General features: G+C 52.4%; 2 protein-coding genes across 4 annotated transcripts; one reads left to right on the top strand and one right to left on the bottom strand.

Annotated features, from left to right (window-relative positions):
- The first annotated feature begins 4,039 nt into the window (after positions 1–4,039).
- On the top strand, positions 4,040–11,985 carry DDX39A (DExD-box helicase 39A). 2 transcript variants are annotated; one of them, XM_011384495.2, is made up of 11 exons: positions 4,040–4,200; positions 7,847–8,058; positions 8,190–8,317; positions 9,072–9,164; positions 9,527–9,710; positions 10,415–10,533; positions 10,874–11,005; positions 11,096–11,205; positions 11,307–11,451; positions 11,579–11,726; positions 11,817–11,985. In XM_011384495.2, the coding sequence occupies exons 2-11, from the start codon at positions 7,851–7,853 to the stop codon at positions 11,831–11,833; spliced, it is 1,284 nt and encodes a 427-aa protein (XP_011382797.1). In that variant the 5' UTR covers positions 4,040–4,200; positions 7,847–7,850; the 3' UTR covers positions 11,834–11,985. The 2 variants fall into 2 exon arrangements, with proteins under 2 accessions (XP_011382797.1, XP_023381410.1); XM_023525642.1 differs by lacking the exon at positions 4,040–4,200 and having other exon boundaries at positions 7,823–8,058.
- An 83-nt stretch (positions 11,986–12,068) lies between these two features.
- ADGRE5 (adhesion G protein-coupled receptor E5) lies at positions 12,069–23,022 on the bottom strand. Of its 2 annotated transcripts, XM_011384493.2 has the most exons (18): positions 22,872–23,022; positions 19,671–19,715; positions 19,354–19,485; positions 18,677–18,832; positions 17,932–18,078; positions 17,801–17,844; positions 17,614–17,691; positions 16,515–16,692; positions 16,331–16,438; positions 15,904–16,127; positions 15,135–15,314; positions 14,116–14,307; positions 13,586–13,812; positions 13,398–13,464; positions 13,177–13,268; positions 12,935–13,103; positions 12,735–12,833; positions 12,069–12,647 (listed from the first exon to the last, which is right to left on the bottom strand). In XM_011384493.2, exons 1-18 carry the CDS (start codon positions 22,909–22,911, stop codon positions 12,618–12,620), a joined length of 2,208 nt encoding a protein of 735 aa, XP_011382795.1. In that variant the 5' UTR covers positions 22,912–23,022; the 3' UTR covers positions 12,069–12,617. The 2 variants fall into 2 exon arrangements, with proteins under 2 accessions (XP_011382795.1, XP_011382796.1); XM_011384494.2 differs by lacking the exon at positions 17,932–18,078.
- Positions 23,023–26,397: the final 3,375 nt, after the last annotated feature.

Raw genomic sequence — 26,397 nt, 5'->3', positions numbered from 1 at the left:
GGGGATGGGGAGCATGGCATAGAGAATGCAGTCAGCATTAATGTAATGGCTAGGTGGAGAGCCAGAGGAGAGAAAGAGCAATCAGGGGAATCGTTTCATAAATTGTATAAATGTCTAACCAATGTACTGTATACTTGAAAATAATAAAATAAAAAATTTTTAAAAATGATACGGTTTGATACTATTGATATCAATTACTAAGAAAACAGAAAGTGAAACTATGCAGTTTGTGGAAATGTATGGAGTAGCATGCCCTCAGTGTGCCTGCCATCCTGGCTGAGAGCGTCAAGCTACCTGGGTTCAAATCCTGGCAGTACCACACACTGACAGTGAGACCCAGCACAAATTACTTCACCGCTCTGTGCCTCAGTTTATTCATCTGTAAAAGGGAAAGGTAATAGCTGTGCCTACTTCATAGGGTTGCTGGGAAGCTTAAATGAATTAATACTTGTAAAACACAGAATACAGGTGAAGTAATTATTCAGTCTCATTATTTTTATTGAGGGTGTTGTTTCTGCAATGGAGGGAGGGGAATGGAGTTGGGGAGACGAATATAGGTGATTTTAACTACAATGTGTTACGTCTTTTTAAAAATTATTAATTATTTTAATTGAGATACAATTTACATATAGTAAAGTACACAGATCTTTTGGTGTGAAATTTTATATATGTATACACCCCTGTGGCTACCACCTGGTCCACTCCCCTACTGCATAAATTTTACTTGTGTCCTTTCCCAGGCAACCTCATCTTGTAGAATCTATCACCATATATTAATTTTGCCTCTTCTTGAACTTCATACTGCATGGAATCATTTTGATTTTTTTATGTCTGGATTCTTTCAACATGTTTTGTTTTCTACTGGAATAAAATTCGCATACCATATAATTTTCTCTTTTTAAGTGTGCACTCTAATGGTTTTTAGTATATTCACAACCAATGTGATGTTTTTGAGATTCATCCATAATGTCGTGTGTATCAATAGCTTATTCCTTTTTATTTCTACTGATATTCCATAGTGTAGATGGACCAGTTTCTTTCTCCATTCACTTGTTGATGGACATTTGGGTTATTTGCACTTTGGGGCTATTATGCATAAAAAATGTTCATTGCTTATTATCTTTTTGTGGGCAAAAAGTATTTAATGTACCGTTAGATCTATAAGTAAGAGGATTGCTTAATCACGAGGTAGGTACCTGTTTAACCCAATGGGTCTCATCTGGGGTGATTTTGTCCCCTCTCCTAGGAAAGACATTAGCAATGTCTGAAGATATTTTTGGTTGTCATGACCTGGGGGGTGAGGTGGGTGCTACTGGCATCTACTGAGTCGAGACCAAGGATGCTTCTCAATACCCTACAACACACTGATGGCCCCCACCACAAAGAATGATCCCGCGCGAGAAGAGCAGGAGGGCTGAAGTTGAGAAACTTGGTTAACCTTATTACAAACTGCCAAATCATTTTCCAAAGTGACTTTCCTGTTTTACATGCCCACTAGAGCCTCTCCAACCCCTGATACTGTCAATCTTTTTCTTTTTAGCCATTAAGGCAGGTGTGTTTAAAATTTTTTGTATCTTAAAATAATTCTGAACTGAATCAAGCCCATATGAAAAATGCTAATGTTTGTTAATCTTGTTAATAATGTTTGTGGGGGGAGGTTGTTTGTTTGTTTGTTTTTTGAATAATAGAAGCTCCCCCTGGCTGCATAGATGGTGGGTGTGCCAGAGCCTTTTCCTGTTTTCCCAGCCTTCTCAACTGGACTCAGCTGGCTTCAGTGGCCTCCTCCATAACTCATTACAGATGATCTAATTACTCCAAGCTAGCCTCCTATCTGCTTCCTGAGGCACCTCCTCTCTTCCACCTGGTCCACTCCCCTACTGGTGACTGGTTTTCTCCAGATTTTGGTCTCTGTCTCCACCTTCAGAAGATGCTGGCCAAATCTAACGGAGGGAGATGGCCTGGGCTTGAATCCCTGGCGGCTGTGGTACCTAGAGCCTAGGATAACTCTCTCTGGACCTCAGGTCACCCACCTGACAATGGATATGCTAATGCATGCACCTCTTTGGGGGTAGAGATTCAATCTGTAGGTATATTTAGCTTTCTCAGAATAAGGCCGAGCACCAGGGCAGGGCCTAGGGGGAGGCAAGTGAGGCAATTGCCTCAGGCACAAAATTTAACTGGGTGCCAGGAAACTCAAGATACACAATGTTTTAATGCAATAATTTTTTTAAAAAATCAAAACTAATGCAAAAAATCCAAATAAAGACAGGATCAGTAATCTTCATCTTTTTCTTCTGCCTCAGGCATCAACATGGCTTGGTGCCATGTGGCACTGTTACTGATCTTGTCTTTACTTAAAATTTTGATACTTTATCATAGATATAAAACATTTTTTTATTTTAAAATAGTACATTCAAATATTTATGTTGATGACTGAGGTTTTTTGTTTTCTTTTTCTTTTGGTGCCCCCTTAACTTTTCCATGCCCCACCCTCTTTCTGGCCCTGCTGGGCATACAACAGGTGCTCTGTAAGTGTATGGTATAATTATTATATACAATATTTACCTTATAGTATGCAAGCCTCCCTCTGGATTGACTGATTTCTCTTCATTGGACTTTTTAGCTGAAATTATACCTCTACTGACTTTGGCTTTGAATTAATTTTCTAAAACATGGACCCCAAGATAGCCTACACTAAATAAAATGCTAGAACCTCTTTGGAAAACTGTGGTGGAAAGTTTTAACTGCATCATGGCTTAGGGAGACTGGAATGCTAGAGCAGACTTATCGTGTTTGACTGTGTCTGACCTGCTTACCTCCCTTCTCAGCTTTCCCCACAACCCAAATCCCCAAATCAAAACATAACTGAGAAAAGACTGACTATACCACTTGTAGGCAAGAACTGGGAGTAACTGAAACTTTCACAGGGTGTTAGTGCGAGTATGAAATAGAACTATCACTTAGGAAAACTGTCATGAGCTATTAAAAATACATGTGTGAACTTCAGCCCATCATTCTACTCCCAGGTATTTACCCTGGAGAAGTGAATTTATGTTCACAAAAACACCTGTGTAAGCTTTATTCATAATGGCCAAACACTGGAAACAACCAAATGCCCATCAATAAGTGAATGAAAAAACTTTATTGGTTATGTTGTGATATGGCCAGACATATCACAACGTAGCAATGAAAAGAATGAAGTATTGATATATGCAGCAATGTGGACAAATCTCAAAACATTTTGTTGAGCAAAAGAAGCCAAATACAAGACAATCTATTGCATGATACCATCTATATAAAATTCAAGAACAGACAAAACTGTAGAGATAGAAATCCACATAGTGGTTGCCTGGTAGTGAGGGTGGGGGGTTGATGGTGATAAGGAGTGTGGTTGACTTGAGAGGGGCACACATAACTTTTTGGGATGATGGAACTGTTCCATATGTTCACAGGGCAATAGTCACTCAGGTGACAATGTTTCTTTTACTATAAACTTTACCTCAGTAAAGTACTATGGGAAAACATCTAGGTTTGGGCTTTTGCCCTAAACCTGCACCGCCACTAGCACAGCATCTGACCCAGGACGTTCAGAAAACTGGAACTATTGTTATGATCATTTCTCTCACTTCCGCGCCCAGAAGGACCCCTTCCCCATTGCCGGCACAAAATGTCCTCTCCACGTTGGAGTCATTCCAAGCTTCCAGTCCTCCTCAGAACCTTTTCAGAGCAACCCCCTTAGAGAACCAGGAGGCGGCGACTGAAATTACTACAAAAGCTCTGAGATCGGTGCCCAGTGTAGCGGCCACATTTCATAAGGGTGAGACGCCACAGGTCAATCACCCCGACTTCGATTGCCAGTACAAAATATGGCGGTTCCCACCGAGGGCTAAGCCCGATCACGTGACAGCTCACAGGCCAAAGCCGGCCCAACCCACTCTGGGAGCCTACTTTTAGATTGACCAATGAGCCTAAGGCAAGGGGCACGCCCCCTTTCCTCTCTCCACCAATAACCTTCCGACGCCTTCCACAGGATCCAATCATCCTTTCCACCTCTCTTGACTGAAAAGCCAGCGGTCCAGTGAGCACAGCCGCAGTCCGACGCAGGAGGCCGGAAGCGTTGTAGCTCGTGTCTAGGCGCGGGATCGGTAACTGGAGTCGGTCGGCTTTCCTCACGGCACGCGGAGGCGAACGGAGAACCAGGTTAGTCGCAGGTCCTGGGCGCGGGGCCGCGGTGCGGGGGCGTCGGGCCTGCGGGTGAATGAGTGAAGGGAGACGCTGGGGGAGAAGAGAGAAGAAGGAAGGAGCACGAGACAACGGGGGGGGCAGCGTGGTTGGGGTGCCGGCGCGCCCGGCAGCGGCCGTTGGGCGCTGGGGCGCATGCGCCAGGGGCGGGCCGGCCGTTGGCGCGCAGGGTGCGGGGCTGGTTTCCGGAATGGGCTGTCTTGGTGGCCCGCAGGGCGACCTCAACTTGGGGAAAGGACCGGGCCTTTCTGTCCGAAGAGACCCCGAGGCGTTTCCGGACTGTCTGGGGTGGGGTTCGGAGAGTGACGCTAGAGTCTGAGACCGCAGTGAGAGAAGCAGGAGCTTGTAGACGTGACGGGCTTCTTTTAGCCCGAGGGACTCACTCCCGCGCCCCCGCCTCCGCCCCCGCCCGGCTCTGTTCTTGCTCTGCGTTTGGTGGGGATTCGTAGTTCTAGAGATTTAGGGAAAAAAAAAAAAAAGTCCCAGTAAAGAACAGACTCTGAAGTGGATATCGTCCTCCCTGGGATTAAAGAGTGAAAGGGTACCCGTGCGTGTCTGAGTTGTCACTTAGGGTATCAGCTTCCAAGTTCCATCTGCTCCTGGGGCCTCCGCAGTCAGTCACCCCTTCAAATCCTAACTGCCACTAAATCCTCCCTTCATCTAATTTGTTTTGAGCTTTAGATTTCGGCTAGCCACTTCCTAGAAAATTTTATAACTCAAACTCAGTATATTCCCAAATCTATCCATCAAAACAAAACGACGTCATTTGACCTCCTTATTTCCTTTAAATACATCATCTCCTCTTGGTCAGCCAGGATTGAAGCCCAGCATAGCAGACTGGCTCTCTCCTGCCCACACAGCACCCAGGGCATGGTCCCACCTTGTACAGGGTTCCAATTTCCTTTCCTCAACAATGCCCCTACCTTGATTAATCCTCTTTTCCCTTGGTGAGTGGCGACTACTACTGCTATAAGTAACTTGATCTTGGGCAAATGAAGGACAAATGCTGATTGAGTCACTGAACTCTAAAACCTAATCGGACATTCCCTAGTACGAACACCCTGGGCCTAACCAGCTCTTCAAGCTTATTTTCTGCCTCTGTGTCAACCAGCCAGTCCTACTCTTCATTCTCCCAAAATGGCCTGGTACTATGGAGACTGACCTTTTCTGACTCCTGTTTTCCCTGCTGCCTGAGAAATGACCTTTCCTGTCTTTACCAGTCCGAATCTTCAAGGCTAATATCAGATGACTTCTTTAAAGAATGAGATAAGAATACATGATCACTTTAGTCTCTAAACTCTGCCTTGAGGCCTTGATTCTAGTTCCATTTACTCAACCATTATTGTTGGATGATTACCTGGTATATGCCAGGCCCTGTTCTAGGGTCTTGGGATGCGGAGGGATTTGTGACAATTCTGGGCAGCAGGAGCAGCAAGTGCAAAAGTTCTGAGGTGTGTTTGAGGCACAGCAGTAAGGTGGCCAGTAAGTGAGGGAAATGGGGGAGAGGAGTTCTGACTGTAGAGGGGATCGAGTGATGTAGGGCCTGATGGCATAGTGAGGACTCGAGTTTTATTCTGAGAATGGGAGCCTGTGGAGAGTTTTTAGTAGGAGTGATAGTCTCTGCCTTAGCTTATATAGGCTCCTGGCTGCTGTGGGGAGAGTGGATGGAAGGTTATGGGGAATGAAAAACAGGGAGACCAGTGAGGAGGCTGTTGGCATAATTCAGGCAAGAGATGATGGTACCCAGATGCCCATCAACTGACAATGGATTAACTGTGGTACTGTATTCTCTACAAGGGAATATTATTCGGCCATGAAAAGGAATGAAATACTGATACATGCTACAATGTGGATAAATCTTGAAAACATGCTGAGTTGAAGAAGCCAGACACAAAAGATCACATATTCTATGGTTCCGTTACATGAAACGTCCAAAATAATCACATTCAAAGAAGAGAAAGTACACTAGTGGTTGCCAAGGGGGTTGTGGAGATAGCGTGATAGTTAAGGGTACAGGGTTTGTTTGAGGTGGTGAGACATTCTAAAAACTGACTGGTAATGATTGCAGCTACACTAAAAACCATTGAATTGTACACTTTAAATGGTGAGTCATGTAGCATGTGAATATCTCAGTAAAGCTGTTCTAACTTAAAAAAGAAAGGCGATGGCATTTTGGGAGCTGCAGCATGGTAGCAGGGTGATGAGAAGTGGCCTGATTGCCCTGGTGGGATTTGTTGGCTGATTGGACTGAAGACAGCCATTGAAAGAATGGAATTGCCTTTTCTAAGATGGGGAAGCAGGCCTGTGGGGAGAAATAGAGGGTTTTGCTCTCGGCATTTTGAGTTCAATTTCCAAAGGGAGATGTGGAAGAGGTGGCTGGTAATTGAGTCTGGAATTGAGGGCAGTCATCGCTGTTAGAGACACAAGTTTAGGAGGCCTCAGAACAGAGGTGGTGAGAGCCCTGGGGCCAGATGAAGTCATGGAAGAATGAGTGACAAGAGGGCCAGAAACTGGGCCCAGGACCCTCTCCACCCAGTTCAGGAATGGGGCTTCTTTAACTCTTCTATTCTCTAGACTGGAAGGCTGGGGTGGGGCAGGGGCGATAGAAAACAGTATTGTCAGCACCTGTAGCACCAACACATGCAGTAGGCATTCTGTATGTATTGAATTAAATAAAGCCAGGAGGTGAGCGAGCTTTGTATTAATTCCATTTACCATCTTGGCTTTATTTTTATTGGCCCTGGGCCTAATGGGAGGCCTCTTCATGAGAGCACTTAATTATTCCCTAGTGCAGACCACAGAGAGTGGGAGGAGCTGGGGCTGGAGAGTTGCGATGGGCAGACACTGCTCCCTCACAAACTGAGGTCTCCAGCATCCCAGCAGCCACAGCTCCATCTCTCAGGGGTCGTGCCCCATGCAGACTGGGTGAGGTCCTTGGGGAGTGATGGGACAGAACTCCTTTAGGCTAGGTGGTCTGAGCTGGTTCATCAGAATCAAGACCAGAATGCTGAGAAGGAGGTGTTTTTGCAAAGACCTGGGAGCAGCGCACTCCAGTGGTGTCAGTGGGGTGTAAAAGCTTGGGGTAGGGACTCAATGAGTCTGAGCAACCAAGCAAGGTTGGGGGTGATTTGAAACAGGTGACATGGAATGGATGGACAGAAGCCAAGGAGAAGGGTTTTGAGGGCCGTAGGGGACGAAATTGGGATATCACTCTTGAGAACAAGTGAAGCATTTGTTGGTGGAGGGTGCGTGTGTGTATGTGGGTGTGGCTGACTGGACGCAGGGAGAGCTGAGGTGGCTTGGAGGAGGGTGGTGGAGATGTCATAACAGGCTGAAGCTGGGAAATGCTGCATGGATGGAGCTGATGGTACCTGCTGGAGTCAGTGTTGGGTGAGGGAAATAGGGACCACTCAACAATGTCCCATCTCAGTTTCATCAGCTGGGTGCCTTTTGGAGCCAGCACCTAAGGTCTGACTCCAGCATATTGTTCCTCTTGGACCTGTGTCAACAGCCCACAGCCGCCATGTAGCCTTCTCCCGCGGTGAGTTTTCCTGCGTGCATCTCAGTTGCTTCTCTAGGCCCTTCCTCCCTTCTCTGTTCTCAGCATCATGGCGGAACAGGATGTGGAAAATGAGCTGCTGGATTACGAGGAAGATGAAGAGCCCCAGGCTCCCGCAGAGAGCACCCCAGCACCCCCCAAGAAAGATGTCAAGGGGTCCTACGTTTCCATCCACAGCTCTGGCTTCCGGGACTTTCTGCTGAAGCCTGAGCTCCTGAGGGCCATAGTGGACTGTGGCTTTGAGCATCCATCTGAGGGTACGCCTTTCTGGACCTCCTCACCATGGCCCTCTGAACACTCTCACTGTGGTCCCCTCAGTCACCTGGTGAGGGGCCCGCATGAAGGAAGCATCTGGTTTCCAATCGTTCATGTTTTCTCTCTCCTTCAGTCCAGCATGAGTGTATTCCCCAAGCCATCCTGGGCATGGATGTCCTGTGCCAAGCCAAGTCTGGGATGGGCAAGACGGCAGTCTTCGTGCTGGCCACCCTGCAGCAGATCGAGCCCGTCAACGGACAGGTGGGCGGGTGCTCTCCCTCCCAGTCCCGAGCTACCTAAGGTAGCAGGTACCACGGCTCCTTTTGTTAAAAATTCCTGTTCCTATATTCTTTAGTGGGCTTTTAAAATGAAATATAGTACTTAGTTGTAACAAAATCCCCCCGAAATGATAAACCAAGAGAAAAAACTAGAAAGTGCCCACAATTTTACCATTCAGAGACATGGCTGTTATATCACCATGTACTTTCTAAATTGTTCATTTCTGACGGGGGATTATACTGTATGTGGCTTTGTTACTGCTGTCGTTGCTGACAGGCCATAGCTGTCTTCTCATGTGAACAATGTGTTCCACTGTCTTGGGGAACAATTGAGTTGAATATCAGTGTCTGCTCTTGTCATGCTGGGGCAGCATCCTTGGGCTGCATGTGAGTGCATGAGTCCTTGATTCCTTAAGGTAGATGGTGAAGGAGGGTGGTGTAGTGGGAGGTTGTGGTGTGCTCGCAGTGCTAAGTGGTGTCGGCTGGAAGGCCAGGACAGCTGGAGAACAGAGATTCAACTCGGGGCCTGTCCAGGACTCACTGTAGGTCCTGGTGTTGGGAGACAGGCAGGCGTCTATAGATGTGAGAGGATGTATGGAGCAAGGGGTGGGTGAAGGGTTGTGAGAAAGTGGAGGCGTTTGGACCAGGCCTTCTAGTCGCCCCAGGTATGGGGGCGAGGGTGGGCTGGGAGGATTTAGGACACTGCCTTCCGTGAGTCTCTCCTATCCACTCCACAGGTAACGGTCCTGGTCATGTGTCACACCCGGGAACTGGCCTTTCAGATCAGCAAGGAGTATGAGCGCTTCTCCAAGTACATGCCTAGTGTCAAGGTGAGGCACCTTTGGGCCAGGCCTGGTGCCCTGTCCTCTGTAGCCTGGCTGGCCTCAGCTCTGGCCCAGCCAGCATTTACCAAGCTTGGCTGCAGTGGCTGCCTTTGAGGTTTGTGGTGGTTTATGCTTCTTAAAAGCCTGATGAATTATGCATGGCCTCCAGAGGCCTGTGCTGGTCCCAGCCCTGGGCTGCTTTTCAATGGAGCTATGCCCAGGCTCTCAGGCCTCTAGAGGCCTGGGGCATTGGGGGCTGCTGGTGCCTGAGCTGGCAGGGTTGCGGGTCGGGTAGCCAGCAGCATCGGGTGGGATACGAGCTTTCAGCCCTTAGATGGGCAAAAGTGACTTCTTGTCCACCTGCATAGGTGTCTGTGTTCTTTGGGGGCCTCTCCATCAAGAAGGATGAAGAGGTGTTGAAGAAGAACTGTCCCCATGTTGTGGTGGGGACTCCGGGCCGGATTCTGGCACTCGTGCGGAATAGGAGCCTCAACCTGAGAAATGTGAAGCACTTCGTGCTGGACGAGTGTGACAAGATGCTGGAGCAGCTGGGTGAGTGTCCTTGCCAGGTCTGTGGGGGCTGCTGGAGACCCACCCAGCCTCACCCTCCCCACTAGCACTCGCTCAGACTTCAGAGCGAGGTAGGCCCTGACAAGGCAGGCCAAAGGTTGCCCCAGAGTAGGGAAGTGGGCGGTTGGCACATGGGTCATTGGCACACGGGTCTCCTGTGAACAGTTTTAGGGAAAGTTCTCGTGTTGGCTGACTATGACCTGCCACTTCTGAGCCCAAGCTGAGTGGGACCTCAGCCCAAATGAGCCACCATCTAGCACATATATACGTCAGCCCTAGGCTTGCTGTGGCCTCACTGCCTGCTGGGTTAGTTCTTGGCCCCCGCCTGCCCTCAGTGAGCCCCGACAGGGCCGGTGGGAGATGGGGCTTGTATCCTGGAAGGCGGCTGCAGCTCTCACCCCAGTGGCTATCTCTGCCTCAGGCTCCCCTCCCTGAAGCGTGGCTCGAGGTGCGCTGGCACGGCTGCTCCGCTCTGGCAGCGTGTAAGTGGATTGCAGCTCCTCCTGGGCCTGCGCTCACCCCGAGTCCAGCCCCTCAGGCACCAGGCACGGGGACTCACCCCTACCCCTGCTCCTCGCTCACTGCCCTTATCGTGGTGCCAGGTTGGGAGGGGCTGGGCCTGCTCTCGGGTACGGTCGTGGGCTGGCAGGCGCTCATGCCCACCTCTTTCTTGCCCTCCCCCCCAGACATGCGGCGGGATGTGCAGGAGATCTTCCGCCTGACACCCCACGAGAAGCAGTGCATGATGTTCAGCGCCACCCTGAGCAAGGAGATCCGGCCTGTCTGCAGAAAGTTCATGCAAGACGTGAGTAGGGCGAGGCGGTGGCCAAGACCTCAGTTCATCGGTTTTGGCCCTCCTGGGCCTGGGCCCCGAACTGGTGCCCAACACCCACACTGCCCTGACGGCACAGCAACGCTGGCAGGCCGCGGCGCCCTCCCTCCTCTGTCTCGTCAGACTGGGAGCTGAGCGTGGTCCACACCTGAGCCAGACCACAGCTTAGATCCAGCTGTTGGGAGAGATGTTTACTGGGTACAGCAGCTCCTCTGGGAAGCACCACAACATGGAGTCGCTCCTGGAAGGTTCTGGGCAGGTGAGGTGCCCAGGAGTAAGCCCTGCCAGCCCCTTGCCACTCCCCTTCCCTCAGCCCATGGAGGTATTTGTGGATGACGAGACCAAGCTCACGCTGCACGGACTGCAGCAGTACTATGTCAAGCTCAAGGACAGTGAGAAGAATCGCAAGCTCTTTGATCTCTTGGATGTGCTGGAGTTTAATCAGGTGACACTGCCATTGCCTGTCATAGGGTTCTGGGCCTTTGGGAGGTACATGGGGATTCAGGCCCCTGATTTTGCTGCCTCCCTCTGGCAGGTGGTGATCTTCGTGAAGTCAGTGCAGCGCTGCATGGCCCTGGCCCAGCTGCTTGTGGAGCAGAACTTCCCAGCCATCGCCATCCACAGGGGCATGGCCCAGGAGGAGCGGTGAGTGCATGGCCCCCTGAAGGCTGAAGGCAGGCCCCTCAGAGGGAGTGCTGCCCAGGAACCTCATACCTGACGGCGCCTCTTATTCCTCCTGCACCCAGCCTGTCACGCTATCAGCAGTTCAAGGACTTCCAGCGGCGGATCCTAGTGGCCACCAATCTGTTTGGCCGAGGGATGGACATTGAACGAGTCAACATCGTCTTCAACTATGACATGCCCGAGGACTCGGACACCTACCTCCACCGGGTGAGTGGTCCCACAGAGAGGTCACCTCCCTGATGGCCCCCTCTTTGGGTGGGGACCTGGCCCAGCTTGTCCTCAGATCCCCAGGATGTGTTTCTGTGGCCTGACCCCGGCTTCTGTCTCCCTGCAGGTGGCCCGTGCGGGTCGCTTTGGCACCAAAGGCCTGGCTATCACTTTTGTGTCTGATGAGAATGATGCCAAAATCCTCAATGATGTTCAGGACAGATTTGAAGTGAATGTGGCAGAGCTTCCTGAAGAAATTGACATCTCCACATACAGTAAGTGGCTTCGGCTGGAGGAGCAGGGCTGGCGTGGGGCGGGGCTCTCTCTCCTCTCTCAATGACTTCTTCCCCACGTGTGTCTTACAGTTGAGCAGAGCCGGTAACCACGCGCCTGACGGCCCAGCGCCACCCTGCTTCCCTTGTGCTGCTTCAGTCCTCTTTTTAGGCAGCAGTGGGCCTTTCTTTTTACTGTTTAAAAGCTGTAGATTTGTGTAAGAATAAATTTTTATTATGGAAGCCTGGCTCCCATCCACCAGTTTTTTAGTTGTCTTTCTGCATTTCACAGATGCACTGGGCCTGGCCAGGGAGCCCCTAGCCAGCCAACAAAACCACTTTCTGTATCAATGAGAGATTGAATTTTAAGTGTGAACATTGAAAGTTTATACAGATTTACAGAACGTTACATAACATCCATCACATTCAAAACAGTGAGAACCCTCTGCCCAAGGGGCAGATGGGCCTCTGTACCATGAGCCACGGGCACTGGGGCCGGGAGGGGCCCTGCCCGTCCACCCCAACCTCAGTCTTAGCTTAACTGGAAAGTTAAACCCAAGTACCCTGGCCTCTCGTTCCATAGCAAAGACATGAATGGGAGGCCAAGTGGACACAGGAGCCCTTAGTCCAGGCGTTGGGTACCAAGGCAAGGGGCCAGCTCTTGCCCACTCTGGGTCCTGGCCAGGGTACAGCAGAAGCAGGCCCATCAGGTATGACTCTCCACTCTATGTGTTCTGGGGTTTGGTGCCAGACAACAACTGTCAACTCCCCCTCTCCAAGGTGCATTTGGGGGCGGGAGGGCAGAGGGAGCAGAGCAGTAGGAGAGAATAGTCTTCAGCATGTGCAAAAGCTGTTGAGGCCACTGGAGTTGCTGGCCTGGCCAGAACCATGTGGTCACATGCCAGACTCTGACGGCCTGAGGACCTAGAGAGAGAGGAAGCTCCGTGAGGACTGAGCCTCGCCCAGGCCGCCTTCTGGTCCAGCACCCCCCACCCCGGGATTGGCTCTTACCCGAGTCTGATTGTGGCTGGAGCCCACTGTGGATGTGGTGAACTCTGAGTACTTGCTCCTGGTGACCATGCCGGCCCACTTTCGGTACTCCTCCCTCACCTGCAGGGCCCAGGATGCCAGGTCAGAGGAGGGGCAGCCCAGGGGAGAGGGAGAAGGGGAAGGGAGGTACTGGCCCGTCTGCAGCTTGGCCTGAAGCCCACCTTCTTGTTGAGCAGGCAGTGCAGCACAAAGAGGAAGAAGCCCTGTAGGCAGGTGAGGATGGTGAAGGCGTAGGCCAGCACCTGGCTCTTCGGGTCGAAGAGGAACAGGCCGAAGATCCACGTGCAGCCCAGCAGGAAGAGCTGTGACACAGCGGTGATGGTCAGCACCCTGGGGGAAGGAGGACAGCTGCAGCAGGGGGCCACCCCCCACACACCTCTTCCCAGCCAGCCCCTTCCCTCACCTCGCCTTCTTTAATTTTTTCATGTCTGGGTTGATCTCAGAGAACTTTTGCGTGAGCTTCCAGACTGTTATCACGAAGATGACAGCATTGCACTGGGCAGGGAGCAGAGAGTTTGGATTAGAGGTTGTCCTTGGAACTCAGAGAGAGAGAGCTGGTCAGTCAGGCTCAATAAAGGGCCAGGAGGCTCAGGCTTTGAGAGTGGGCTGTGCTGGTCTAGTTACCAAAATGATGAAGGTCACTGGTCCCAGGAAGCTCCAGAGGAAGCCGTGGTCGGGGTTCAGCCAGCAGCTGGGCGAGAAGGAAGGAGTGAGGAGCAGGAGGAGAGCCCGAGGGGAGCGGGTCTTGTACTCCGCGCAACTCTCACGCCATGGGGCCCGTGCCTCCCGTGGCCCCACCCTCCGGCACTCACTAGAGGACGCGGCCATAGCCCTGGCTGTTGACGGCCGCCGAGATGACCACAATGAGCCCAGGTACTCCGTAGCCGATCAGGTAGAGCCAGGGCTTGCTCAGACCCTGGCCAGGGAACACGCGTACCACGAGGATGTAGAGCTCCGCGCCCTCGAGGCTCATCCAGCAGAAAGCGGCCAGGAAGCAGTAATGCAGTAGCCCAGCCACCAGGCGACAGCGTGTCCCCACCTGTGGGCGGAGAGCAGACTGGGTGACGTCAGCGGAGGGCGGGGCCACACTTAACGGGAGACAGTCCCTCTCCCTCGCTTGAGCCCTCAGGGTGGGCGGAGCCACAGCCGGAGGTGGAGGTGGACGGGGCGTCAGGGTGGGGCCTGGCGGTGTTCTATCGTGTGGTGGGGGCGGGTCATAGGTTTCTAGGGCTAGTGCCCCCAACCGAGCCTCATGGGTGAGTGGGTGGAGCTAACCCTCTCCTGAACCTTGCTGGCCTAGTGCCCAGGTGAAAGTGAGGCCCTCCATCCGGCAGTGCCTCACCTGGCCGCCCTGGTTCTCGATGCCCGCAAGGAAGATGGCGGAGCCCACAAAGAGGCAGATGCAGAGGTGCAGGTGCACCGTGGTGCGCGAGCCCTGGATGGGCCGTACTAGCAGGAAGGTGAGGATGCACAGCAGCAGGCAGACCAGCGACAGCGCCAGTCCCACCTTGGTGATCAGGGCCAGCTTCAGGTCCTAGATACGGGATGGGGTTGGCGGGACTCGGTCAGCACCCTGAGGCCTTTGCCCTTGGTGTGTGTGCCCCACCTCCCAGATCCACCTGGGACCTGGACAGAAGGACTGACATCAGGCTGCACACCTCCCCCCACCTCCTCTGCCTTCAACATCTGAGCAAGCCTGCTTTGTCTCTCACCCTAAATACCCCTACACACACACACACCCTAAATACCCCTACACGCACACAGACACACACACACACACACACACACACACTTATGAGTACGGGAAAGATCTCATTATGCACCCAGACTGCTTCAGAAAAGATCCCCAGTCAAGCTTCAACTGTCAACCTTTTTCAAAACTAACAGGTCCACTTCTCTAACCTCATCTTCTGCCCCTCCCATGTTTGGCCACACCTATCAGCTCAGAAATTCAACTTTAGTACTTCTGGGCCTTTGGCCTGAACCACCAGCCTCCTTTGCTTTGCCTGGCCCATTCCAGTTATCCATGTGGTCCAGTTTATCTATGGATCACCTAAGACCACATACAGAAAGTTGTGCTCTCTTGAGCTTTCAGCGATATTTAACAACCAGATGGAGGTGGGTGGTCAGAAGAGTGCTGGCTGGAGCAGGGCCTGCAGTGCCAGGCCACATTGTGTAGTTGCTGGGTAGTGGGGAGGTCTGGGGGTCACAAGGAAGGGGCTAGGGGTGTGGTGTGGGGCCACCTGGGCTGCAAAAGCATACAGAAGCATTTGGTCCTCATCATGAAGAACCAGCTTCCTGTCTCACCTAAGCCAACCTCGCCGTCTATGGGCTTTTGGGCTTGGCCCCGGGGCTGCTTACCTCAATGTCGTAGTGGGCCATGAGGATGGCAAAACTGCTCAGGTGGCTGCACTGGCAGGTGGTGCTGCCATTCAGGCTGCCCAGCTTCTGGCAGCCTGTGGTGGTCCAGTACCCACCGCTGTCATTGTCACCCTTCCAGAAGGCACAGATCAGCTCCTGCCGTGGCCCAGGCGTCGCTGGCTGTGGGCAGGTGGGGGTAATCAAAGAGATTAGCCTCAGGCCCACTTTTGGATTCTGAGCTTGGATTGGGTCTAAGGAAGGCTGTTTGTCAATGACAAGTATTTATTGAGCACCTACTGTGTATCCCAGGCCAAGGGATACAGCAGTAAACAGGGCAGACAGAACTCCCTGCCGTTGTGGGGCTGACATGCTCATGGGGGAGACAGACAGTAAATAATAAATTTAATAGATAAGTAAACTAGATAGTGTGTTAGAAGGTGATAAATGCTATTAAAAAAAGAAGAAACATGAGAAAGGTGGCGTGATTTATTAGAGGTCGTAATTTTAAATAAGTCAGGGAAAGCCTAAAAGAGAAGATGACATTTGAACAAAGACTAGAAACAGGTAAACAGGTATTCAGTAACAGGTACTGCGTCTTGGGAGGGAAATGTCACAGGCAGCGAGCAAAGCAAGTGCAAAGGCCCTGAGGTGCATTTAGGAAGGAGCAGAATGGTGGAGGTAGGGAAATGAAGGCTGCAGAGCAACCACTGTGCCTTTGACTATGGGGTGACCAATTGAGCTGATTCCCCCTCCCCACCCAAGTACTCACAAGGTGGGAGAAGGCGAAGGTGACAGGGGAATCTAGTTTCTCCGTCTTCGTGTTGCTCAGAAAGGCAGAGTTGATGGCAGAGAGGAACCTGAACTGGGTCCCACTGACAGTACTTTCGTGCAATTTTTCCAGCTCGCTTTTCTTCTCGAGGTCCAGCTTCAAGGAGGCCTTGGCCAACAATTTCTTCATGTTTTGACTAGAGAGCATGCCTGCCATGACGGGGCCTGGAGGACAAACATGCTGGCTACCTTCCCTTGCCCTCCCTCCTCCCTCCTAAGACATCTAAATCGGGCCTGGCCAATCCACCGTGATGCCAGGAGTCCCTCAGCATGGCTCAGTTTCCAATTGTTACATATTCAGAACCTCACCCCTTACCACATCCTAGCTCCTTCTTCCCTCTCCCACCAGTGCCCCCTCTAGCTGTTACCCGAGTCCCGTTCTCCAGCTGCCTCAGACCACTTCAGCATCATCCGTGCATGTGTCTGTCCCATGGTGACATTTTCATTCCCTTGCTCCTGGATCATCAAGGTCAGCTCTGAGGAGAGAGGAGCAGTGACTGGGGGCTCAAGATATAGGGTGGGGTCCAGGGCTGGGGCAGGGCAGGGCCTCACCTGTGTCCGCAGAGGAATGGTAGGTGAAGGGGGCTGTAAGCATTGTCTTGGCCAGAGTCCTCAGGACATGTTCGAGTCCTGACAGCAGGTTGGTGGCTGTGCGGAGCTGGTCACGTAGGGTCAGGGCCTCCAGGTCCCCGGGAACTTCCAGTAGCCCGTCCACTGACTCAATGAGTTTCTGGGGGTGATGGGTGACAGCACCTTGGTTATTTTACCACAGGGCCACCTGAAGAACCCTGATCTCACCCGCTCACTAGGGGACACTGGAGAACCACCCAGGTTGCCTGGGGGACGGGAACAGGGGAATACAAGTAGTAGGAGTAAGTATATGCCTGTGTGCACATATTATAACAATGGCATTTAACATTCATCAGGCACTTGCTTTCTGCCAAATTCTGTTCTAAGTTTGCACTGTCCACAACGGTCGCCATGAGCCACATGTGACACTTGAAATGTGGTTCCGTGTTGAAATGGTAATATTTTAGATCTGTTGGGTTAAATGCAATCTTCATATTAATTTCATTTGTTTACTTTTTTTTTTATTTTTTAATAAAACTACTAGAAAATTTAAAATGACATAAGGGGCTCATATATTTCTGCCAGGCTAAGCACATATGCTAAAACTTACATATGATGCTTTTACTGTATGCCAGGAATTATTCTTTGAGCCTTGCTTCTCTTCATTTAAACCTTTACACACAGTGTATGAAGGAGGCACTGTTTTCAGATGAGGGGACAGAGGCCCAGAGAGTGGGAGTCACTTGCCTGAGGTCACACAGCAGGGATTGTGCGAGGGATTCGAACCATTGTGGCCTAGCTCCAGAGTCAACATTCTTAATTGCTGCGTTCTGTTGCCATTGTGTTCCTCTTGATTGTGTGTGAGGCCCTGCTCCGGCCATTAGGGGACCCAAGAATCAATAGGGTGTATATGTACACCTGTGTTTGTGTAATGGGGGTATATATTGGTGTGTGTATATTGTGCATGCAGCCAATGTGTTTCTCTGATCAGAGGCCCCTGCTTGGGCTGTCTCCTCTCACACCGAAGCATCCCCCGGCTGCCCACACACTATCCTGGGGTCCCCCCAGGTCCTGCCCTTACCCCGATGATGTCCTGAGCCGAGGCTGACTTGATGTCTCTGCCCAGAATCTGGACTCTTTCAAAGAAGCCGGAGAGACTCTGGAGAGAGGGGAGATGAGGGCATCAGAGAGCCTCACACATGGGTGGGGAGCTTGAGGAAAATGGTGAACAGGGTGGCTGCCTCCTGGTTCCCACTGGAGCCACTCACCTGGCTCTTGATTCCAGGGGGCATGGTCCACCTGGAAAATATCTCTGTTGGGGACAGAAGAGCAGTTCATTAGGTATGAGATTGTCTGTTTGTGTTGGAGGCGGGGTCTGGGGTCAGGTCAGCTCAGTTACTTTCACATTGTGTGGTCTTTTGGCTATTCTGGAATCCAGGTTTGGGCACCCAGCCCCTGGGGCAATAGCACTTATATGAGCCCAGAGTATTGACACAGGAGGTGGAGTTGTCGCACTGATGCTCCCCAGAGCTGCACTCATCCACATCTAGGGACACAAAGAAGGGCGTCAGGCTCAGTCCCAACCCGATCAGGCCCCTCTCCTCTCCATGCCCTGTCCCTTTGCCTATATTAGTTCTCACTCCCCCCCACCTGTCACCTCACCCCCCTCTCTCTGGGCAAGTTGTGGCTCCTGCCCGCCTACTGCTGGCCCCACCTGCCCCTGCGGGTGCCTGAAGCCCCTTTGCTGCCACCTGCTCCCCCAGAAAGGGGTCAAAGCCTGGTGATGCATGGAGGTCTGGCTCCTCCTGGGCCCCTGGGGAGGGGACAGACGGGGCCGGCTACTCTCCGAACATCATTGTCATCCCCTTTTACAGATGCATAAACTGAGCCACAGAGAGGTGATTTCTGAAAAACTGTCCTAGCTGTCACACACACAGCCATCAGGTGACAAAGCCAGGATTTGGGCCCATGGCTCTCATGCCACCCTGTCTTTCTGTGCTGGTGTGGCAGGCACAGACACATCTGTCCTCTCTCAGACCTGGTCTCTACTTGCCACAAAACCTTGGCCCTGTATGCTGCAGGAATGACTCTGGTGACCCCAAACCTGATGGACAGGAAGATGGAAGATGCAAGGTCCTTCTTACCTTGACACGAGTTCTCACTCTCATTCCTGAATGTGTTTTCCCCAGAACCAAGCACATATCCTGGGTTGCACGTGCAGTAGTAGCCCCCTTCCGTGTTCTTGCAGTCTGCAAATCTTCCACAAGACACTATCGGGGGTGGTCCGCACTCATTGATGTCTGGAACACAACAGGGTGAAGAGTCACCTCCCAAAGGCATGAAGTCCCTCAGGACAGAGATCCTCATCTCCTACCTGACTCCCCAGCATGGGCCTGATGCTTTTGGGAAAGAATTAGATTCTCAGGCAACTCTGTTGGGGCTGGGCTGTGGCTGGAGCAAGTCATTCCTGAAGCCCACGCAATCAGCTCAGCTCTTCTTGGCCCTCTGGCTGGCACCCCGGATACAGGGGAAGGTGCTGAAGCGGGGAGTGGGTGGGAACACTGCATCCCCCTCTCCAGTCCCGGAAGGATGAACTGAGGTACAGATTCCAGACTCCTGGAGTCCTAGCTCCTCTCTCTCCAGGAAGCCATTTTTATTTACTTATTTTCCACCTTCCTATCTTTTCCTTTCTCTTTTCTTTGTCCTGATGACAATCTGAGGACAAAGGCTGAGGCCCCCAACCACCACCCACATCCCCATGGGCACTGGGCTCTGCCCCACAATCTTCATGTGCCACTGCACCACCCCCAAGCCTCTGTACCTTCACAACTGTCCGTATGGTCGGTGATGATCTCAGTTGAAGATTTGAATCCTGGATCGCAGCGGCAGGCAGTGTCATTGATGCACTTGGAGTGCTGAGGGCACCTCTTAACACAGTCCTTGGTGACAGCGTCTGTGGGGATGTGGTCAGAAGGTGAGAGCTGAGCCAGGGGCTGGGGAGGGAGTGTAGGGAGGGGTGGGCCCAAGCTTCCCCCTGCAACAGGCCTCTCTCCTGCCTGGGCTGAGAGGTGCAGGTGGGAGTCCAGGGCCCCTTCTGCAGGCTTCGGCTGAAGACTGAGTTACTCCAAGCAGACTTACCTACGGTGTTCTGGGAGTCCAACAGAGTCAGGAAGACACACAGTGCTGGAACAGAGAGAGGGGGGTCAGGGGAGAAAAGGAGCAGGGAAGGGTTGACAGAGGCCTGAGGGCAACGCGTCTGAGGGAAGAGGGCTGCCACCCAGGCTCAGGCTCTGTCCATTGCTCAAGGAGAGAGCCAGCAGGTGGCACCTCCCTGGCCCCTGAAGCCCACAGCCAGAGGGGTCTGCACCCATCGCTGGAACCAAGGGATAGGGAGGGGGGGCCCAAACTCAGCAGGGGTCTTGGCTCCTGCTGACCTGCCCGCATCAGTTCAGGAAACACATTGGAGACAGGTGGCCCTGGTTCCAATCCCAGACCTGGATCAGGTCACCTCAGTTTCCCCTTCTACAGAGTGAGGATGAAGAGGGGATCCACTTCCTAGAGCAGTGTGAGAACACAAGTTCTGTCTGGTGTGTTGGTCGAAGTGTTTACTGTCATCATCATTTCTTTATGTAAATATGAAGAGGTTGGACCAGGTGTTCTCTCAGATCCCCCCAAATCTAAGGTGCTCTGGCGCCCACACCCTTCCTCAGGGACACAGGTAGAAGCATACCACACCCTACTCTGTCAGCCCTAATGACCAGCTTGGGACCCAGTAGTGACATTTCATCCCCAGCTGCCCCCACACAGGAAGATGCTGTGGGCTCCTGTTGGGGGTGGTGCTGAACGGGTCCCCCTTTCTCATACTGTTCCTGCTGTCAGGGGCACGCCCTGGGGGTTCTCCCCAAGTCAGCAGGGGCTCTAAGTTGGGCACCTTGTTGCTGTTCACCAGAGAGACAGATGAGGAGACGGATGGAGAGAAAATAGATAGAGACAAAGAGAGACAGAGAAGGAGCTAGAAACATAAAGAGAGGAGGAAGAGGGAGAAAGGAAACAGGTGGAGAGAAAATCAAGACATGAGAGAGAGACAGACACAAGGAGGCAGAGAGAGAGAAACAGAGGCAGGAGTTAATACAGCGATAGAGAAAGAAAAATAGGGAACTCCTAGAAATGGAGAGACAGATGACAGAGATCGGACAGAGAGACACACAGACAGAGAGATCGAGAATAAGATAAACAATTAGAAACAGAGAAGGGAAAGGGAGGGTGCCTGAGCAGTAGGTGGAAGTGTGGGGAGGGCTTGGGGAGCTGCCAGTGCCTGCCTATCTGGAAATGTTGGAGAGGCAGCCCAGACCCCGATAATCCAGGGAGAACTGTGGAGGGGCTGCAGGCGGCGGGATCAGGGCCTGGAGGGAGGGCAGCTATGAGTCACTTCCTGGGCCAAGGGAAGGGATGACTCATGGCTCGGTGGCCCATGGAAGGACTCCCAGGGGAATTCTGGGGTCCATCATTGTAAACACAGCTTGAGGAGCTTGGGGGGGTGCAGACTGGAGGGTCCTCTGAGCACTGAGCCCCAGTGTCCAGATTTGTTACCCCTCAGGGAGGTGGAGGGCAGACGCCCCCTCACAGAGGCCTTCCTAGCTGGGGTAAACTGAGGCCAGAATGCCCTTCCCCTTCTTTGAGTGAAGATTCCCCCTTCCCCTACTCTGGCCGAACAAGTTCCTCTTTGCAGGACAGACCACAAAATGACCTTCCCTGGGAGGGCAGGACCCAGGACGATTTGTCCCCAGCTCCCAAATCCCCCAGTAGCAACTTTCATGCTCACAACTGCCCTAGGAGGCAGAGGCTCCGTTTATGTTCACTCTACAGTTGGACAAGCTGAGACTTAGAGCCCAGAAAAGGCTCAGGGAGAATCTGGTAAACATAGGGGGCTGGGGAAGGTGAAATTGAAGGGTCAAGGTCTCCAGACCCTGCAGGGAGGGGCTCCTTTGTGCCTTGACCCCTCTGCCCAGGCTGGGCTGGGCTCTTCTCCCCCATCACGGAAGCTGCTGGGCCAGACCTTCCGCATCTGGGCCTTGGAAGTGACCCAAACGGGAGCAGGGAGAGGAGCTGCTGGTCATCGCTCCCAGTTCCATCTGGTCTGCATTCCCTTAGCCCAGCCCTGAGCTGTAGGATTCCGCTTAGGGGCTCTGGGGTGGGGGTGGGGAGGGCTTGGGGAGCTGCCAGTGCCTGCCTATCTGGAAATGTTGAGCCCCCAGCCCAACCCCCAGACCCACCAGTGAGATAATAATAACAATAATACTAATAAATACTGTTTACTTGATTCTTACTGTGAACCAAGGCTCACTCAACCCTTAACACAACCCTATAAAGTGGAGAGTGGTCCTGCACCATTTTACAGGTGTGAAAAGTGAGGATCAGGGGCTCTGTGACTTGGCTCTGGTGACACACCACCCCCCGTCGGGTATGCTCCACATAGACTTGACGAATTTACTAAAAATCATCTAACTGTATGCATGCAACAGGCGAATTATATGCTATGTAAGTTACACCTCCCTGAAGCTACAAAAAAAGCTCATGTGTATCATCCTAAGCCAGCATGTGGAACCCCATCCCTGTGGCCCAGGGAAGCTCCGATTGGCACCCCAAATGACATCTCTTCAACTCTCTTTGTTGCCTGGTTGCCCAGGCAACGAGCGGCACCTAACCGTTAGAGCCACCCTGGGTGGGGCGGGAAAGGAGACTTGAGGAAGTTACAGCAAAACTCAAGTTCAAACCCACAGCTGACAAATCCCTTCAACACACAGCTGAGTCCCAGTTGGGTCTGGGGGAGCAAGAGTGGGGGTCTCTGGAGCTGCCCCTGTCACTGAGACAGTGGGAAATATGTTGGGGCCACCCCATAGTGGAGGGGTCCCCGCTCCTATCTCCCCAGCACCTCCCATGCCATCTGTTAAGAGTGACTTCCTACGGGGGGGCGGGGGGGGCGGTCACAGCACTCACTTTTTGCACCCTTTCCTTCTCCCTGCCTCTATTTCTCCTTTTAGGGAGCAGCCTCCAAAGTGGATCCAGACGGAGCTTGGAGATTCCTCTGGGAAGGTGGGGTCAGGCTCTTAGAGCACCTGGGGGTTCCTGCCAGAGTGTGGGGGTGCCCGGGCGCTGCTAGCCCCTCTCCCCGTGTGCCCGCGGCGCCTGCCTGACATGCGGCTTCCTCTGGGCTGCCAGCTGCCGGCTGCCGTGGGCCCCAGAGCTGGCAGCTGAGCCTACCATTTCTCCATGGAGAAGGGGGGCCGCTGTTCCCAAGGGGTGTTGCCAGGGGCTCCCTCGACCCTCCCAGACTCTCACCTTGTAGGATGAAAAAGGCACTGCGGCGGGGGCCTCCCATGGTCTGAGCTCCTGGCAGGGAAAGCAGAGTTTGGGGCAGAGCTGTTCCGTATCCCCAGGCTGGGCAGCTTTGCGGAGTCACATGGCCTCCGGGCCTTTATAAAGTGAAGGGGGCGGGAAGCCACTGGCCCAGGTCCCTCCCCAGAACTGGTGTGACTGCTGGAAAAGAACAGGAAAGTGCAGTAAAAACACAGACCTAGAGCTGCTGCATGTACACACACACCCACACACACACCCACACACACCCACACACACACACACACATGCTGAAGTGCAACATGCTCTCGGGTCTGCCCACAGTTCCACCATTTAAGCGTCTGACAAAATTTCTGACCTCTGTGTGCTCACAGGCTGTATCCCAGGGGAAAGTGGGGTCAGTGAGGGAAGGGGGCGTGTCTTGCCCAAGGGGTTGGGAAGGGGCCACGTCAGAAAGAGCTCAGGGCCTGCATGTTGGGGACCCCCCTGGGCTCACTGCTTTGGCCTGCACCAGTCTCCAGGGCCAGCCCCTGAGCTAAGAGTACCTTTCACCTGTTTTTTAAATGAGGAAACTAAGGCACAGAGAGTCTTGAGTCCAAATAGGAGCTTGAAGAGCATGAAGGGGCCCTTCATGGATGGCAGGCAGGCGCCAGGAAGAGAAACTTCAGGCCACCAAGGGGCCGCCATGCTGGAGCCGGCCTTTCCAGGCCAGCATTTCCCCTGGTAGGAAACTTACATTTCGGGTGCTCTTGGGCACTGCATCAGTCAACAGAGAATCACATGATAGGAGAGTTGTTTCCTTTTCGAATGTCGTATGACTGGCTTGTCTCTGGCGCCATCTTTTAATTTTTTAAATACGCTATTATTTATAAAGCGCTTAATCTGAGACAGGCCTGACTCTAGGTGCTTTGTCTATTTCAACTCATCGACTCCATAAAACACCTATGAGGCAGGTGCAGTTCTGACCTATTTACAGAGGTGGGCAGCCAGGGCACAGCTACCAGGCGGCCCAGCAGAGATCCACAGGCGGCAGGCCTTGTCCCTGGGTTTCCGTGAAGAACCTCAGTCCACGAGAAAGTCTCTACTGGGTGCTAATGTGTCTTTAACACCTTGGTAGACTTGAGACTTATCTAGCTAATATCTACATTTTATATTTCTTGTGTTATTATTCATTTTTAAGTTTATGGACTCTTCAGGGCAACGAGAAGAGTTTTCCAAGTGGGACATCAATATGCAGTTTCCTCTTTAAATGAATGAATTCAAGGATGCAAAAGTGTAGAAAATTAAAGAAAATATTAAGTCCATCGCAGTTCAAAAGGGGAGGATTCTGCTCATGGAAAAATAAGGTCACCAAGGGCAAAAGGCAGAGATGCATTATCCCAGGGCCGGTGGCACCCCCCCCCACCTCCAGAATTAACACCTTCCTGCCCACTACCATCTTTTTTGACCTGGACAGGGCATGGGAAAGGGTCCCACCATAGTGCCCAAGGGGGCTAGAGGAGGGAAGTGGACACTGGAAGAAGCTGAAAGAGGATGGGGTCCAGACCAGGTCCAGAGTGCACTTTGACTTTTTCCCCGCAAAAGCTAGAAACCCTAAGGCTGGACGTTCTGCCCTATAGGCCACAGGTCTGACAGCTGGTACCTGGAGAAGCTGGGGGAGGTAGGAGGCTTGGTCCCAGGGTGTTGTCCCCATACCCTGCCAGAGTCATCATCCATTGTTTTGCCTTCTCTCCTGGGATGCACTTTTGCCTTCTCCTCCCCTGGGATGTGCTCTGGGCCCTTGGAGCAAATCTAACCTGCTGGGACTCAGTTTTCCTGTCTGGTGAATGGAATTTAAATGCCTGCCCACTGGCGTTACCAAGCAAGGTAAGGAAGGACTGAGGTAACATAGGAGAAAAGGCTCTGAGATGTTTGCTGCAAGCTTGAGAGAGTTGCCAAGAGGAACATCCCCACCACCACCACCACCACCACAATCTGGCATGTTGACAAGTCCCATGGCCACGACTTCAGCTAGATCCAGAATCCTCTCACTTCTCCTCTTCATCCCCCACCCTGGTTTAGCCCCATTATGTCCCGCTTTGGCGCCCCGGCTCCTGTCCCCCTCACGGTGGCCCAAGAGTGCCTGGGACGTCCTGAGTCAGGGCACATCCCTCCTCTGTTCAAGAACCCTCCATGGCTCCCCGCTCACTCAAGTCCTCCGGAGGCTCCGAAGACCTTGCGAGCTCTGCCCTGTCGCCTCCCTGCCCTCGCCTCCTCCCTCTCTCCCCTCGGTCACTTGGCAACCGTTTTCCAGGCATGTTTGACCTCAGGGTCTGACCTTCCCAAGGGCTGTGTCTCTGCCTGGAGCACTCTGGCCCCAGATAACATCCTTGTTCCTTCCCTCCGGTCCTTCGTGTTTTTGCTCAAACACTCCCTGACCTACCTCCTGCCATCCTCTCCCACCCTCAGCAACCCCAGCTGATTCCCACTTTCCGCATTCTCTGTAGCCCCTCACCAGCCCCTCATAATGGAACTCACCTGCTTCCCTACCCCACAGACTGTCAGCCCAGAGGGTAGGATTTTGATCCCTTTGTGTCTCTGCACCCCCACGGGGCTCCACAGTTAGTGACCCCATCCTTGCCGCTGAAGAAAACCCCCTTTGACTTCCTGATCTGGCCCCTGCTAGAGTGTCAACATCATGTCTCCTTCTTCCTTGAAGTTCTCTGAACTTCCAGCCCCTACTGACCTATTTTGGCAGCCCCTGGACAACCTCCTGGCCTCTGCTCCACAGTGGTGTGAGTCGGAGACAGGGGACCCCATTTGTCAGATGGGAAACAGGTACCTGGGGGTTTGGGCCACTGGCTCCAGATTTTCCAGCTAGAAAGGGGCTGAGCTGGAATTATTCAATCAATAATAATAAGAGCATTATATATTATATTATGTTATAATTTTCATTATTATAGTCGCAACAGGAACAGATCATCATGGTGGGTGATAGTGGTCACCCAGTGCCCACCGTCTGCCTGGCCCTCTTCTAAGCACTTCACAGGGATTGAACTCACTTATCTTCCCAGGTGCCCTAGGAGGCAGGTGCTATGCTTTGCATTAGACAGACGGGGAAACTGAGGCACAGTCACAGAGCGCCCCCATCTCATATCAGAGGTCCAAGGCAAACCCCGTCTCTGCTACTTTTGGACCATGTGGTCTCAGGCGGTGAAGCGACCTCTCCGGGCCTCAGTTTCTCCATCTGTGAAATGGTTGGCACCTCGCGAGCACAGGTGAGGGTCACATGGGAATGAAGGACTCACAGGGCAGTAGCTCAGAGTGGACGTGCAGTCAGCATCAACAGTGGTTGAGTGCCATGCCCTCTGCCATGGAGAAGGAGACGACGGGACCCCATTGATTTGCCCCCCTTCTTTTGTCACGAGCCAGGCCATGCCCAGCATCTTTGCAAGCCCCAGCTGAGGCGGGGGTCAGCTGGGGTCTCCAGAAGGAGGGGGGCATAACAGGAAGCCCCCTGCCTGGGAGACAA

This window comes from Pteropus vampyrus, unplaced genomic scaffold, assembly GCF_000151845.1.
Source record: "Pteropus vampyrus isolate Shadow unplaced genomic scaffold, Pvam_2.0 Scaffold583, whole genome shotgun sequence".
In the NCBI taxonomy this organism is placed as follows: Eukaryota; Metazoa; Chordata; class Mammalia; order Chiroptera; family Pteropodidae; genus Pteropus; species Pteropus vampyrus.
Note: the sequence above shows the minus strand (reverse complement) of the source record. Positions and strands in the feature narration are given on the sequence as shown.

Excerpts from the sequence above, each read along its gene's own strand:
- DDX39A (XM_011384495.2), top strand. The coding sequence starts at position 7,851 with ATGGCGGAACAGGATGTGGAAAATGAGCTGCTGGATTACGAGGAAGAT. Across the intron at positions 11,006-11,095 it reads ATGTGCTGGAGTTTAATCAG|GTGGTGATCTTCGTGAAGTC; the intron begins GTGACACTGCCA and ends TCCCTCTGGCAG. Across the intron at positions 11,452-11,578 it reads CGGACACCTACCTCCACCGG|GTGGCCCGTGCGGGTCGCTT; the intron begins GTGAGTGGTCCC and ends GTCTCCCTGCAG.
- ADGRE5 (XM_011384493.2), bottom strand. The coding sequence starts at position 22,911 with ATGGGAGGCCCCCGCCGCAGTGCCTTTTTCATCCTACAAG. Across the intron at positions 18,079-18,676 it reads GAGTGAGAACTCGTGTCAAG|ATGTGGATGAGTGCAGCTCT; the intron begins GTAAGAAGGACC and ends TTGTGTCCCTAG. Across the intron at positions 15,315-15,903 it reads CCTTCGCCTTCTCCCACCTT|CCAGCGACGCCTGGGCCACG; the intron begins GTGAGTACTTGG and ends ACCTGCCCACAG.